This window comes from Perissodus microlepis, chromosome 7, assembly GCF_051167445.1.
Source record: "Perissodus microlepis isolate ML-2025 ecotype Zambia chromosome 7, ASM5116744v1, whole genome shotgun sequence".
NCBI classification, from domain to species: Eukaryota; Metazoa; Chordata; class Actinopteri; order Cichliformes; family Cichlidae; genus Perissodus; species Perissodus microlepis.
The window spans coordinates 13,646,145-13,659,553 of NC_140467.1; the positions used below are offsets into that span (position 1 = coordinate 13,646,145).

The following is a 13,409-nucleotide window of genomic DNA, read 5'->3' on the forward strand; positions in this document are numbered from 1 at the left end:
TGCCCAGAGGGGCATGGCCTTGCCAATGCTTTATTGGAATCAAGTGCCTAGTGGATGGAAAAATAAATAAATAAAAAAGAGCTTTCATTGCAGTAAGGAAAAGCAGTGTTACCATGACTTCCAAAAAGATAAACAACAGATGCAGTTCAAGTATTTCAGTGTTAGTAGCAGCACATGTTAGATTTTATACTGATGGGATTCAGAAAGAAGCCACAGATGGATGTAAACGGCAGGCGAACACTGGCACAAAATTGCAACTTGGTGTAACGGTCAACCCTCCACCGCCACGGCAACAACAACAGCAACCAGCAATTTTTAGCAAACACAAGGAAAAGGAGACGGAGATTACAGAGAAGGTGATTAAAGTATACACATCCCTTTTCTTTTTTTTTTTCCTTTTTTTTGCTAAGGGGAACTACGAGGGTTGTCCGTCTCCATGGTTACACTCCATGGGAGAGAGGTTAGAGGTCAGGAGTTAGTGTTTAGCGGCAGGGCTGTAGGGAGTAGGGGGGCATCTGAACATGCGCCTCTGTGTTCATTTAAAGGTGACAAGATGTGAGGAGAAGCAGCAGAAATTAGCCTGCAGGGTTTACGCCGCTGTGCTGCAGTCGGAGTCGAACAGCCATTGCGGGATGCTGAAATGTGCATGTATGGCATTTCCCTCACTCACATTTCCCGGGCAGATTATGAGTAATCATTACTAACCCTTTGTGCCCTCGGGTGTGCTAGCATTGGATGGATTACTATTGATGGTGGAAATTAGATTAAACAACAACAACAACAAAAAAAAAACAGGTCTTAAAATGTGCAGCCTGTATTTTATGCAACACTGTGACATTTATGGATTATGGCTTTTTTTTTTTTTTTTTTTTTAAAAAGGCCTTTGGCTAAACAGCCCCAGTTATTCATAAGAAAATGTGGGCCTAAGGAACAGAGACATAATGGAGATTACAAAAGTAGGTGAATTTAATAAGCTGTCATGCGTGATAACAGCCACATCGAGCAGTTCAATTTGATGATTGACTAGCAGTGGCGACTAGACAACTAGGAAACAGGGACGGTGGAAGGGAAAGGAAAGGAAAGGAAAGGAAAGGAAAGGAAACTGGAGTGGCACTGCCCCTGCCTCATTACAGCCCTGCTCAGGGGAAAGTCTCTTACCAGCTTTGGACCAAGACTCACTTGAGCGTGAGGCGCGGATCTCCATATGGGGCATAGGGAGAAATGTTTAGTACGAATTCCTTGGGCGGATAGGAGCTCCACCTCTGCTGCACTGTGCTGCTGTCATTGTTATTCCAAAAGTCTCTGTCTAGATCACTGTGGCCAGAGAGAGAGACAGGTCAGAGCAACACAACTATGGACAGCCTCGGCACCAACCAACCATTCCCAACAGCCGCTCCTCGTTTTGGAGACGATGCAAGGTCGGTTTGAAGAAGAGGGTTGTTCTTAGAGCTGCGTCAAATGGGAGTTTGAAACAAAACAAGTCCAGATTCATTTCTATCTTTCTATCTGAAGTAAACAAGCCACCATAGTGGTGTGACTGAAAAGTAAATAAATAAATAATAATTAAAAAAAAAAAAACCAGCAGCCTGGAGGAAAAAGGCATTCACTGAAAGCTGTTCATAGCAATGTACTGTAACAAAGACACAGAGACAGAAAAAAAAGGAGATAGAGCAAGAGAAGAATTATACTCTGATGAATACATACAGCATGTGATTACATTCTGTTCATTAAGCATGGTACCACTGATGAGAGACATTTGAGTAAACATTAAGAAGTCTGGCCCCCGTCCTTCGCGTGAGCAGTGAGAAAGCGTGAACACATGAGACAGAAGGCAGAGAGGTAAACTGCAGACAGTCATAGAAGGGGAGAAAAAGGTGAGCAGAATCACTGATGTCATACAAATCACACAGCAGTGGTCAGAGCTGCAGCGCGGGGACAGAGCGGGAGAGAAAGGCGATACACAAAGAGAAGGAGTTCAAAGCTGAAATGATCAACAGAGCACAGCGATGCTGCTGGAGCCAGTGAGAGAGAAAATGCAAGAAATTAAGAGTTTAAAACAACCCAAGTCAGAATACATTCACAGAAGCTCGTCTTTAGTGCTCAAAACCGTTCAAACGGAAAATAAAAACACGGCACACACGGAAAAATAAGCTGGAGCGAAATCAGGCTACAGGAGAAAAGAAGTGATGAGCAGGTTAACAGAGGCATTTTGTGGAATAAAGTGGAATACTCTGAATTATGAATCTGACATTTTCTGGTACTGACCTATGGCCTTGTTTTATCAAGAACAGAAAATACCTTAATACTAGTTTGAGCCCCTGCAAGAAAAAAACATCCTCCTGAGCATTTCACTGTGAATGCTCGAGTCCCCGCTTGTTTTACTTGACCCTGAACCGTCTTAAGTGATGCAGATGTGCGGCACTTAAAGGAGACCTGTCTTACATCCAATAAGATAAGTGCAGGAGCAGACTCGTCCAGCCAAAAGCTTCACAGGTAAGATAATGCAGATTTAATCTTTACTGATTAAATCACTAACCTTTCATTTAATGCCTCCTGAACATGCTCTTGTAGAGATTGCCCTCTTCAGGATAGAACAACGTGGGCTCTCTTTCTTTTTTTGTGTAGTGTACATCGAGGGACTTGAAGCTGAACCAAATGGACTTCATTATCACCAGATTTTTCTACCCATACCAGTTACCAGGCACTTACTTGATGGCTTTCTTCTCCCCTCGCCCACGTGCCGAGTCTGGAGTGTCTGCTGTTTCCACTCCTGGCTTATTCCTCTTCCCCTTGAGCCAAGAGCAGGGGGATGACAGAAAAATAATAAAAACCAAAGGTTAGCTTAGATTTCTCCTTTTGAAGCCGTGTTTTTTTTCTGTCCTAAAATGAAATGTAAATGCCTCTCCTGTTATCTCAGGAACACTGTGTCATCAGTCCTTTACCTCACGGTCTCCTGATTACACTAATCAAAGTCAAATCATATCTGCAGTGAAGAGCCATTTCTGACTATGACTATGAGACTGGAGTGTCTGTTGTTTCCACTCCTGGCTTATGCGTCTCCCCCTTGAGCCAAGCGGAGGGAGGGGATGACAGAAAGCAGAGAAACAAAAGGTTAGCTTAGATTTGTCCTTTGAAGCTGTGGTTTTGCTGTACTAATTTCAAGTGCGAATGCGTCTCCTGTTATCTCAGGAAAACCGTGCCATTGGTCCTTTACTTCTTGGTCTACTGATTACACTAATCAAAGTCAAATCAAATCTGCAGTGAAGAACCATTCCTGACTATGACTATTATTCGCACCACCCTAAAAATTTACATGGCAATTGCCTGTTGAAGGTAATCTGCTGGGTGTTGCAGAGAAGCCTCTTGAAAGTCCTGCAAAAGCCTTATTTCAAATAGCTAGCTCATGACCTGCAGTAACCAAAAAGTGAGGTCGGCTGTGGGCATTCTTCTGGAAAAGCTCATTTCAATTAAAGGTGTTTCACATATGTCATACTGAAGGTAAGCTCTATTGACACTTTGCTGGAAGTGGAATAAGGGGGGAGATCAGTCTGAAATGTCCCTATCCCACAAAATACAGTGAATCCAACTCTGAAAGTGATGCTCTGATACACATTGAGGATAGGATGGATAGGATTCTCCTATCTCCTTGTTACATTTCGCTCTAGTAGCCATGAAAAGCTAGAATCTGGTAGCCAGATTAGCCCAGCTAATTACAAAGCAGCAACACGGTGCATTTAGGCAAGTAAAGTCGACGTCCTGCTGAAGATCACACTAAGCATTAGAATGAGGAAGAAAGGTGATTGAAGTGACTTCGAATGTGACATAGTTCTTGGTTTCAGATGGGCTGGTCTGAGCATTTATCTACTGGGATTTTCCCAGACAGCCATCTCCAGGGTTTACAGATAATCTCCCAAAAAAAGAGAAAATAGTCAGTGAGCAGCAGATCTCTGGGTGAAAATTGTTATGTGAGGGCTGTGTGCAGGCAGGAATGGTGGACCCAAAGTGCAGATGCTCGGAGGCAAAAGGTGAACTCAAAACAGCTTTAATGCTGAACTCAAAAAGGTAACAAAACTGAGACTCCAAATAAACTCAGGCAAGCAGACAGAACACACAGCATAGTAAACGGTAGATCACAACACAGACACAGAGAAACACAGGGCTTAAATACACAGAGGGAGCAATCAGGGAATGGGTAACAGGAGGGAAACACAGCTGGGGCAAATCAGGCCTAACGAGACAAAGGAAGCAAAACCAGATGCATTTACATGAGACAGACTTTCAAAGTAAAACAGGAAACAAAACACAGAGACGCAAACTTACAGACACAGACTCACAGGCAGGCACTACAACAGAGGGAACAGAGACGTGGGAACAGAGACGTGGGACCAGAGACGTGGGACCAGGGCAGACACAGACACTGACTGGACACGGGGATATAGCAGACAGGGGAGACAGCAAGGATTACACAGAGACATAAACCATAAGACAGAAGTCTAACAAAGAAACCAAAGAATAGAAATGATATATAATATAATAAACTCAAAAAACCTGGGTGAACGACCCAGGCATCCTAACAAAAATGTCTTGTTGACATCAGAGGTCAGAGGAGAATGGCCAAACTGCTTCAAGCTGATAGGAAGGCAACCATAGCTCAAATAATCACTTGTTACAAAGGTTTGCAGAAGAGCATCTCTGAAATGATAGCACATTGAACCTTGAAGCAGGTTGGCTACAGCAGCAGCAGACCACACTGGGCACCAACGACTACAAAAACACTAGAAGATCGGAAAATTGTTGTCTGGTCTTGCGAGTTTCCATTTGTGCTGCAACAGTTCAGATGGCAGGGTTAGAATGTGCTGTAAACAGCATGAAAGCACAGATCAGTCCAGCCTCGTAACAACATTTCAAGCTGGTGGTGGTCTGTTGGTTTGGAAGAGATTTTCTTGGCAGAACTTTGGATCCATTAGTACAAACTGAGCATCTTTTGAATGCCATAGCCTACCTGAGTATTGCTACTGACCATATCCATCTTTTTATGACCACAGTGGGCCCATCTCCTGAAGACAGCACAATATGCCAAAGAGCGCAGATCTTCTCAAACTGGTTTCTTGAACGTGACGGTGTGTACACTGTACTCAAATCAGTCCATAGTCACCAGATCACAATCCAATCAGTAAAGGAAGATTATCATCATGGGTATGCATTCCCCAAATCTATGCGATGTTATCGTGTCAACATAGGAATGTTTCCAGCACCTGTTAACTCTATGCCATGAAAAAATAAGGCAGTTCTGAAAGCAAAAGGGGGTCCTGTACCCAGTACTACCATGGTAAATCAAATCTAGATCTAAAAGTGGTTGGTGAGTGTATTTTTCCAAGTCATTTTGAAAACACATTTGCTTTGATAACAAAACTAATCATAATTTTGATCTTACTAACATGTAGAGAAAACACAAAGGAAAAATCAACCACATATTCTGACTGCCTCTGGACTGACTCACTTCTACATGATTGATGCTCAGACAAAGTGAGTCTATATGGAAATGCAAATGTGTCAGAATCTATATACTGAATCCCAGCAGGCAAACTGACACTGTGGCTTTGGATCCTGTTGAACTAGTTACAAAGCCAGTGTTGACAATAACACTGCTGAGAAAAAATGATAAAGCCCACACAGCTCTACTGATAATATCCATTGCACACAGTGAAACAAAGCCACTCGCCTATTGTATAATCAGCGCTAACCTAAATTGGAAAGGTCCCCAAATAAATAAAGACTGATCTGACAGGATGACTCGCTGAACAGCTGCATACAAGAGGTGTATGTAGCTGTTATTATAGACACAGAGCTGCACTGAGCACATGTCCTCAGCCTATTCATGAACTTTTAAAGCACATTTTTGATATGACATGCTGGCTAGAGACCTAAAACCAGCGATTATGATTTCTTACACCATTCCCTATACAAATACTTGCACATAGGCAAACACAGTATTCTTGAACGATCATTTCTGGGAAGGCAGAACTGTCTGTATTTCTGTGAAGCGAGGACAAACTATCAAAGGAAACTCATGCATCATTCAATGCTATCGTGAAATTTTCAGGAAGGTGGGAAGACACAGATGATGTGTGAGAGTCCAGTACAGAAAGAGGGCTGAGGGCTGAAAATAGAAATCAAATTTGGAAAAAAAAGAAAAGAAACCGAAGATGCTACCAGAAAGGAGAGAAAACAAAGGCGGTGCAGAACAGCGTGAGAGACAAAGAGATGGGAGGAGGGGGGACAGGTGCAAATAGTGAACTGAGTGAAGCAATGAGTGACAGATAGTCCCGAGCGGGTTGGATGTGAAAACAAGGAAAGAGTCGAACACTCTGCAGTGGGCACTGAGTGGCAAACACACATCTGTCTTTCCGTGCACGTGCACACACACACGCGCAGCTTCAAATCCGTCTCCTCTTCACTCTTCCTTCGGCTCATTCACAAGAATGGATGGCAAACACGCTTCTGCCTTCATGGGAGGTGTGGAGGCTACAAAAATAGTGATGAATACAACGGCACAGACACGAGACGAGAAATAATGAAGAAAATCAATACTGCAAATGGCGGCTGAAAAAAAAATTGTTTTTTGTCTTCTTTAATAGCAGGGAGTTTACAACGATCATAGTATTGGGTGGCGTCTGGCTCTGTGCCATTACTTCATAATAGTTCCAACTCTTATGATGAAGCAATTATAAGAGATACCCAAATTGCACTGAGGCTCCACTTAGAAGAAAAAAACAATCCACTAATACGTTTTAACAATCAAACTGCAGCAGAGCAGGTTACAAATTAAATTATTGGAATATAGAAGGGCTGTAGAGCAGGACGTAGTGGAACTAAGAACCCAAGGCTCTCCAAAAAAGAAGAGTAATTAGGCAATTAGCAAACATTTTCAAATATTACATAATCAGCATTGAAAGTAAAATAATACTTTTGGTTGAATAAATAGGCAATGTCTTGTTCTTTATCAGCTCTGGCTTCTCTCAGCTGTCTCAATTAGTTTTAGTAATGTGTTCATAAACTTTACTGATGGAAACATAATTTTGCAATATATATCATTTAAATGCCTGTAAAAGAGTTCAAGAGTGACAGCGGGCCCTAAATCCTGAGTTTTTTGGATGCATTGTGCTTTTAAGTTTTATTGTGCCACTTTATGTTGCTGCAGATTATGCAAGCGCCTGGCAGTTTGTCCCCTCAATTCTGCAAATAAAACATAATTTTGTTGAAGCCATTTTGAAGGTCTTTTTTATCAAGGACTAAAGCAAGCCACTCTCAGGATAAGAAGACAGCGAGTTCTTTAAATCAGGCCAAAATAATGTGTTTAAATTTGAGTGAGTGGAAAAAACAAATTGAGTCAGGTCAGGTGACATTAGCAAAATACTGCATCTCAATACTGGATGCCTCAGTTTGTTTTTCATTCCTAATGAAGAGCTGCCCTTTTTATAACCTTCATGTGGATGATTCATTTCTGTTGCATTAAATATTGCAAAATTGGAATTTAAAAGCTTTACAACAGGTTTAATAGAATCACTGCCATTGGCTCCTTTTTCTGATGCTGTTATTCATTCGTTGATTATAAGTATTTGCTGTGGTTTTCTCTCTGGGTAGGGGAGCAAGGATAAGCAAGCTTATTAAAATTTCAAAAATGTTCCAAGTAACTCTTATCTATAGCCCTAAGGCTTTCAATCTTTTTAGTTTTTGAGCTGTCACTTATTAAATTTGGGGAAATTTATTAAGGAAAACCAGCATATATGTCAACTATTGGCTAACCATTCATTCTAGACATGTAGTCTTTCATGCTTCATCATGTCTTGAAAACTCGCTGGATGCCCTTTTTTGGAGAAGAAGAGGTTTTTATATGATAGAATATTCAGGGTTCAATATAGTGATATGACCATGTAAACATTAGACAATTTGAGCTATTTTATTGTTGCTTTTTTTACTGTTGTAATTTTTCTATGCCATCTGAAACAGGTCATTTGTAAATGAGATATTGAGTCTAAATGAGAATACCCGTATAAATAATGGTTAAATAAATATGGGTTTGCAGCTTTAACCAATTCAACTCTTCTGTGAAGGCTTTCCACAAGGTTTAGGAGAGTGTTTATGTGAATTTTCACCTCTCTTCCAGAAGCTAATTGCAATCTGCTGTAATTCATCCCAAAGGTGTTCTGGCAGGTTGAGATCAGGACTCTGTGCAGGCCAGTAAAGTTCTTCCACTCCAGACTTGAATTTTGCTTTGTGCATGGGTGTGCACTTTTGTTGAAACAGGAAGAGACCATCTCCAAACTGTTCCCACAAAGTTGGGAGCGTGAAATGTCTTGGTATGCTGAAGCATTAAGAGTTCCTTTCACTGGAACTAAGGGGCTGAGCCCAACTCCTGAAAAACAACCACAACACTATAATCCCCGCTCCACCAAACTTTGGCACAATGCAGTCAGACAAGTACCGTTGCCCTGGACTGCCAGACGAAGAAGTGTGATTCGTCACTCCAGAAAACACATCTCCACTGCTCGCCAGTGAGTCCAGTGGTAACGTCCTTTACACCACTGCATCCGACGCTGTGCATTTCGCTTAGTGATGTAAGACTTAGATGCAGCTGCTTGGCCATGGAAACCCATTCCATGAAGAATACACAGTCTATACACTGTCCTTCAGCTAATCTAATAGCCACGTGAACTTTGGAGGTCTGTAGCGATTGACTCTGCAGAAAGTTGGCGACCTCTATGCACCTCTGCATCTGCTCACCCCGCTCTGTGATTTTAGAGTGACCTATTCTTTCACAAATGTTTGTAGAAGCAGTCTAACGCCTAGGTGCTTGATTTCATAGACCTGTATCCATGGAAGGGATTGGCACACCTGAATTCAATAATTTGATTGGCTGAGTGAATACTTTTGGCAATATAGTGTAATTTGCCAGCTGCCTCCAGAGAGACAGTGTCTGAGCTACATGACCAACGAACTAATTCAGCCCACACACACAAACATAGACACATGTATTTACTTTCGTCATCGATATAACTGATATAATTGAGTCAATGTTTACTCTACCGTACTCCTTTTAATTAGCCACCTTACCCAAAACTGAGTTTTCTCATCTAATTTGTAAGACTTGCTGTTTCTTGTTGTTCAGTAAGCTACGTCTTCTTTTGTCTTATTTTTGTCTAAAACAGAGCGAATTAAGACTGTACAGGCTATTCTGAATTATTAACTACTACTTATTAACTTGCCGATTCTCTTTGTTTTCTGTATTTGCTCCATCAGATAAGTGAGTGCAGACGAGTGAACAAAGGCTTGATGCTGGACTGCCCAGGGTAAAGCTGAGGGTTTTCTTGAAGGAACACATGAGAGGAGACTGAGTGAAACTACCACTCTCTCTGTCTCTGCTGGCAGTGCACTGCCTTCCAACACCCAGCTGTGTTTGTTTGCTGTGAATTAGCAGGCAGCAAGAGTCTACATGCTCGCTCAATATTACCCACATCACACCATAATTAGAGAGGAGTGCACTATTAAAATGGTCGTCTGCTGCTAAATCATCAAGTGATCACTGAGTTTTTAGCATCTATCAAAACATTTTTATATATGTATGTGTACCTGTAGTATTTTCTGACATAAAGAAGTATGTAATGGCGGAAGGATAAGAAACAGAAAGAACCGACACCGCTTTCCGTCATTGAACGTGACAGGTCAAGAATCCAAACATTTACATACAGTGCAGTTACTGTAATTTTCCCGATGATTGTGACAATTCTCCTTTTGAAATTCTGCAATTATCAATTTTCACATCTCCCCCCTCCTCCGATGAATGTAATTACTATCATCCCATTAATGACTGTGAACTCCTGACACCCACTTAATGCAAGCAAAGTGCCGAATGTTGTTGATACAAGCCCAACAGGGACTGAATCAGACTGCGACTGTGGTCAGGTCCAATCTCAACCTCACTCACAACTATGTCATGGATCAAACGGCACAGGGCTCACAGGAGCAGGCGGAGAGTTTCTGAATGCCAAACAGCCACTGCTGCCCAAACAGATGTTAGCTGCATCACCTCTGATATCTCAAAATCTCTCCCAACACCTACAACACAAGCCCCCGCTGACAGTCCTCAGCTTCTCAACGCACGAGCTCATCACTGCATTATCGTCTGTACTTCCTTTAGTTGTCAGGATGGAAGAGCACAGAATAATTACTTGACTAAAAAAGCAAATATTAAAAAAATATAAATTGATGCCAGCGAGTTTATAAACAGCCATGAGCAAACAGGCAGCCTAAGGAGAAGCATTCAATTTGTAATACTTCCAGGGGGCTTAAATAACAGAGAGCTAAGCAAGAAGGAGGCTTCAGGATGACTGCACATGAGGACTTTTTAAATAAAAACCCACTGCACTGGTTGCCAGCTCTAAAACACCGAAAGCAACACTCGCCCAAAATGTCTTGTCTATTAACCTATGAATCATAAGCGAAAGTGGCATGGGCCCACTCGCAACTGACACGTGAAGCTTCAGGCAAACATTTGTTTTTATGAAAGCTGACACTGTCAAAGAGTACACTCAGAAATATCAAAACTTAGAGTTTTAGACATGGACTGGCCCGTGGTGGCTTTAGATAAAATGAGCATCAAATGATCGAATGCTGAGAGCTTTTTCCTAATGACAGTATCATGTGAATAAAAAAAACAAAAGCCTGTGTGATTTTGTAGCATACTATATTTTACAGGTATTTAAAATAACAGGGCTTAGTTGGAAGTTACTGTGATAAAGCAAATTATACTGTATGTGCACTCTACTCATGCTTTCAGGCAATACGGCGCTGCCACGGAAAATAACAGAGATAAAGAGCTCCAGCTAAGAGAGGATGCGGAAACCTTTTGTAGAGCAATTTATGTTAGAACAACAGATTATATAGCTGCCAAGCCTTCATTGTTGTTAGCCCCATATACAAAATAGGCATTTTGAAGACGATAAGATAACGTGGGAAAATGATTTTGAACAAGATTAGCAGTTTTTGTGCTTCGTCAAAGTGCGCTGTTTTACCAATAACAAGTTTCTCATCAATGCAAATGACCGCCATTCATCTCAGTCACACTTAATTATTTTGTACATCAACCGTCTGCGTTTAATGTGGTTTCACACCAGTGGGCGGCTGACATTTTTCTCAAAATAAGTGGTCCAAAGACTACAAAGGCCTTAATTAACATCTTAATGCCACTCTGTATAACCCCCCACCACACCACACACACGCACAAAAGCACACGCTCTGATGTAAACAGTGTAAAATGCACAGATAAGAAAAAACTTAAGTACGCAAATTGGTATCTTCAATGAGATGGTCATCCTGTGTCTGAGGCACAGTTTTTTAGGTTTGTCAATTTAGACAAAGTCTTGTTTATATGAGCCTGAGAAGTTTTCTTTAGCCTTCACAAATTAATGGCACAGTATTATAATACCTATTTTCCTCTTGACAAATACCCTCATGTCAGACCTGGTTTCCTGGCACTTCTCAGGTGGAGCAGTAGGCTGGTTTTTCTAGTTTTCTGGAGCTTGTGCACCTGTTTCTCATCAGCTCATCAAGGATGCAGTATTAAAGACCGGCTCAAGCGGAATTGTTGCCTCTTCGTTGGTGGTAATCAGGGTTTGTAGTAGTCTCTCACGGTTCCTTTCTCTGTGAAATTCTTAACCTTGCTTTCTGTTCTGTTTCTCTGGTGAGTTGCCTGGTGCGAAGACAGCTGGAAACGCGTCTCTTTAATTTCCTTGCCCTGTGGAAAGTTTCTGGACCACGCCTTCAAACTCGGCTCACCTGCGCTCTCAAGCTGGTTGCCACCTACTAAGGGAAAAATGCTTTCCAGTTTCTAATCTGCCTGCCCATTTTCCACCCCATGCTCTCCCCGCCAAGCTCCTGTAAGGAGGCAACTTGTTTTCCTTCAGAACTATCTTAATTCTTCATTGCATAGATTAAACAACGGGCTGGAACCAGTCCTCAAAGGTGCTTTACTGGATTGAGATCTGGTGACTGGAGGCCATTAGAGTACTGCTATTTTCAAGAAACTAGCTTGAGATTATCTGAGCTTTGTGACATGGTGTGTTATTTTAAGAAGATGGGTACACTGGTCTTAAAGGGATTGGCGTGGTCAACAACAGTACTCAGGTAGTTTCCACTCAGGGACCCAGAGTGAGCCATGAAAATATATTGCACACCATTAGACAATGACCAGCCTGCACAGTTTCTATAAGGCAGGATGGATCCATGCTTTCATGCTGTTTTCGCCTAATTCTGACCCTACCATCTGAATGTTAAAGGACCAATTAAGACTCATCATATCAGGCCATTTTTCTTTTCAATATTTTATTTTGTTTTTTGCCCCTGTGTGAATTGTAGTCATTGGTGCCCAGTGTGGTCTGCTGTGGCTGTAGCCAATCTGCTTCATGATTTGATGTGCTATGATTTCAGAGATGCTCTTCTGCAAACCTTTATAACAAGTGATGACTTGAGTTCCTGTTAGCTTCCTTTCAGCTTGGAGCAGTCTGGCCATTTTCCTCTGACCTCTGTCATTGACAAGGTATTTTTACCCAGAGATCTGCCGCTCACTGAACATTTTCTCTGTAGAGATGTTGGTGTGGGAAAATCCCAGCAGGTCATCATTTTCTGAAATACTCAGATCAGCCCATCTTGACCTTGTCTAAATGTATAAATGCACTGAGTTGCTGCCATGCCACTGGCATTAACAAGCATGTGAACAGGTAAACCTAAAAAAAAAGGGCAGGTGAGTGTATGCCTCTTAGCCTTCTTTTCATATATCAAATATTAGCTTAAAAGCTTGATTGTAATGTAAAATTACCCCATTTTTTAATTAAATCAAAACCAGGCCCAATTAAAATAAATCAGTGATATTGGCTGCCTTCTTCTTTATATTGTTAGAAAGCATGACATTTGCAAGAAGAAGAAAAAAGCTTTCTGTTTTATAGATGATAACATATCCAACATAGTGCTAGAAATAAGCTCCTAAAAACAATACAAATAAGAACTATAAAAAAAAACAACTATAATAACTGTGGTGTGAGGACAGTTGCCCACACAGGGTCATAAGGCCGGCCCCCTATCCCAGCCCCCTGCTCCTCTGTGGCTGCTGCACAGCACTATCACAGGATGGAAATAAGATCCATTTACAGCAGTGCTCTGGAGAGGACCTAAGGGACTTTCCAAGGTAGTGGCAGCAGAACTACCTCCATCCACAGCAGAAAACTGGGAGTCATTCACTGCTCCATTTACTTTAAAGTGGAATATCAAATATAATGTGATGTTCCACTGAAGCAAACAATAGAAAGCCTGTGTTGTACCTCTGTTGCATTTCAGCACAGATCATTTCCTCCCTA

General features: G+C 41.6%; 1 protein-coding gene across 3 annotated transcripts in view; it reads right to left on the minus strand.

Moving 5' to 3' along the window:
* Window positions 1-13,409, minus strand: part of syt7a (synaptotagmin VIIa) — a 93,854-nt gene that overhangs the window by 40,286 nt on the left and 40,159 nt on the right. For 2 of the 3 annotated variants that reach the window (XM_084933583.1, XM_084933584.1), the window contains exon 3: window positions 2,710-2,789. In XM_084933583.1, coding sequence (XP_084789709.1) covers window positions 2,710-2,789 — 80 coding nt within the window. Of the gene's footprint in view, window positions 1-1,179; window positions 1,315-2,709; window positions 2,790-13,409 lie in introns of all 3 variants that reach the window. The other variant, XM_084933582.1, reaches the window with a different exon arrangement.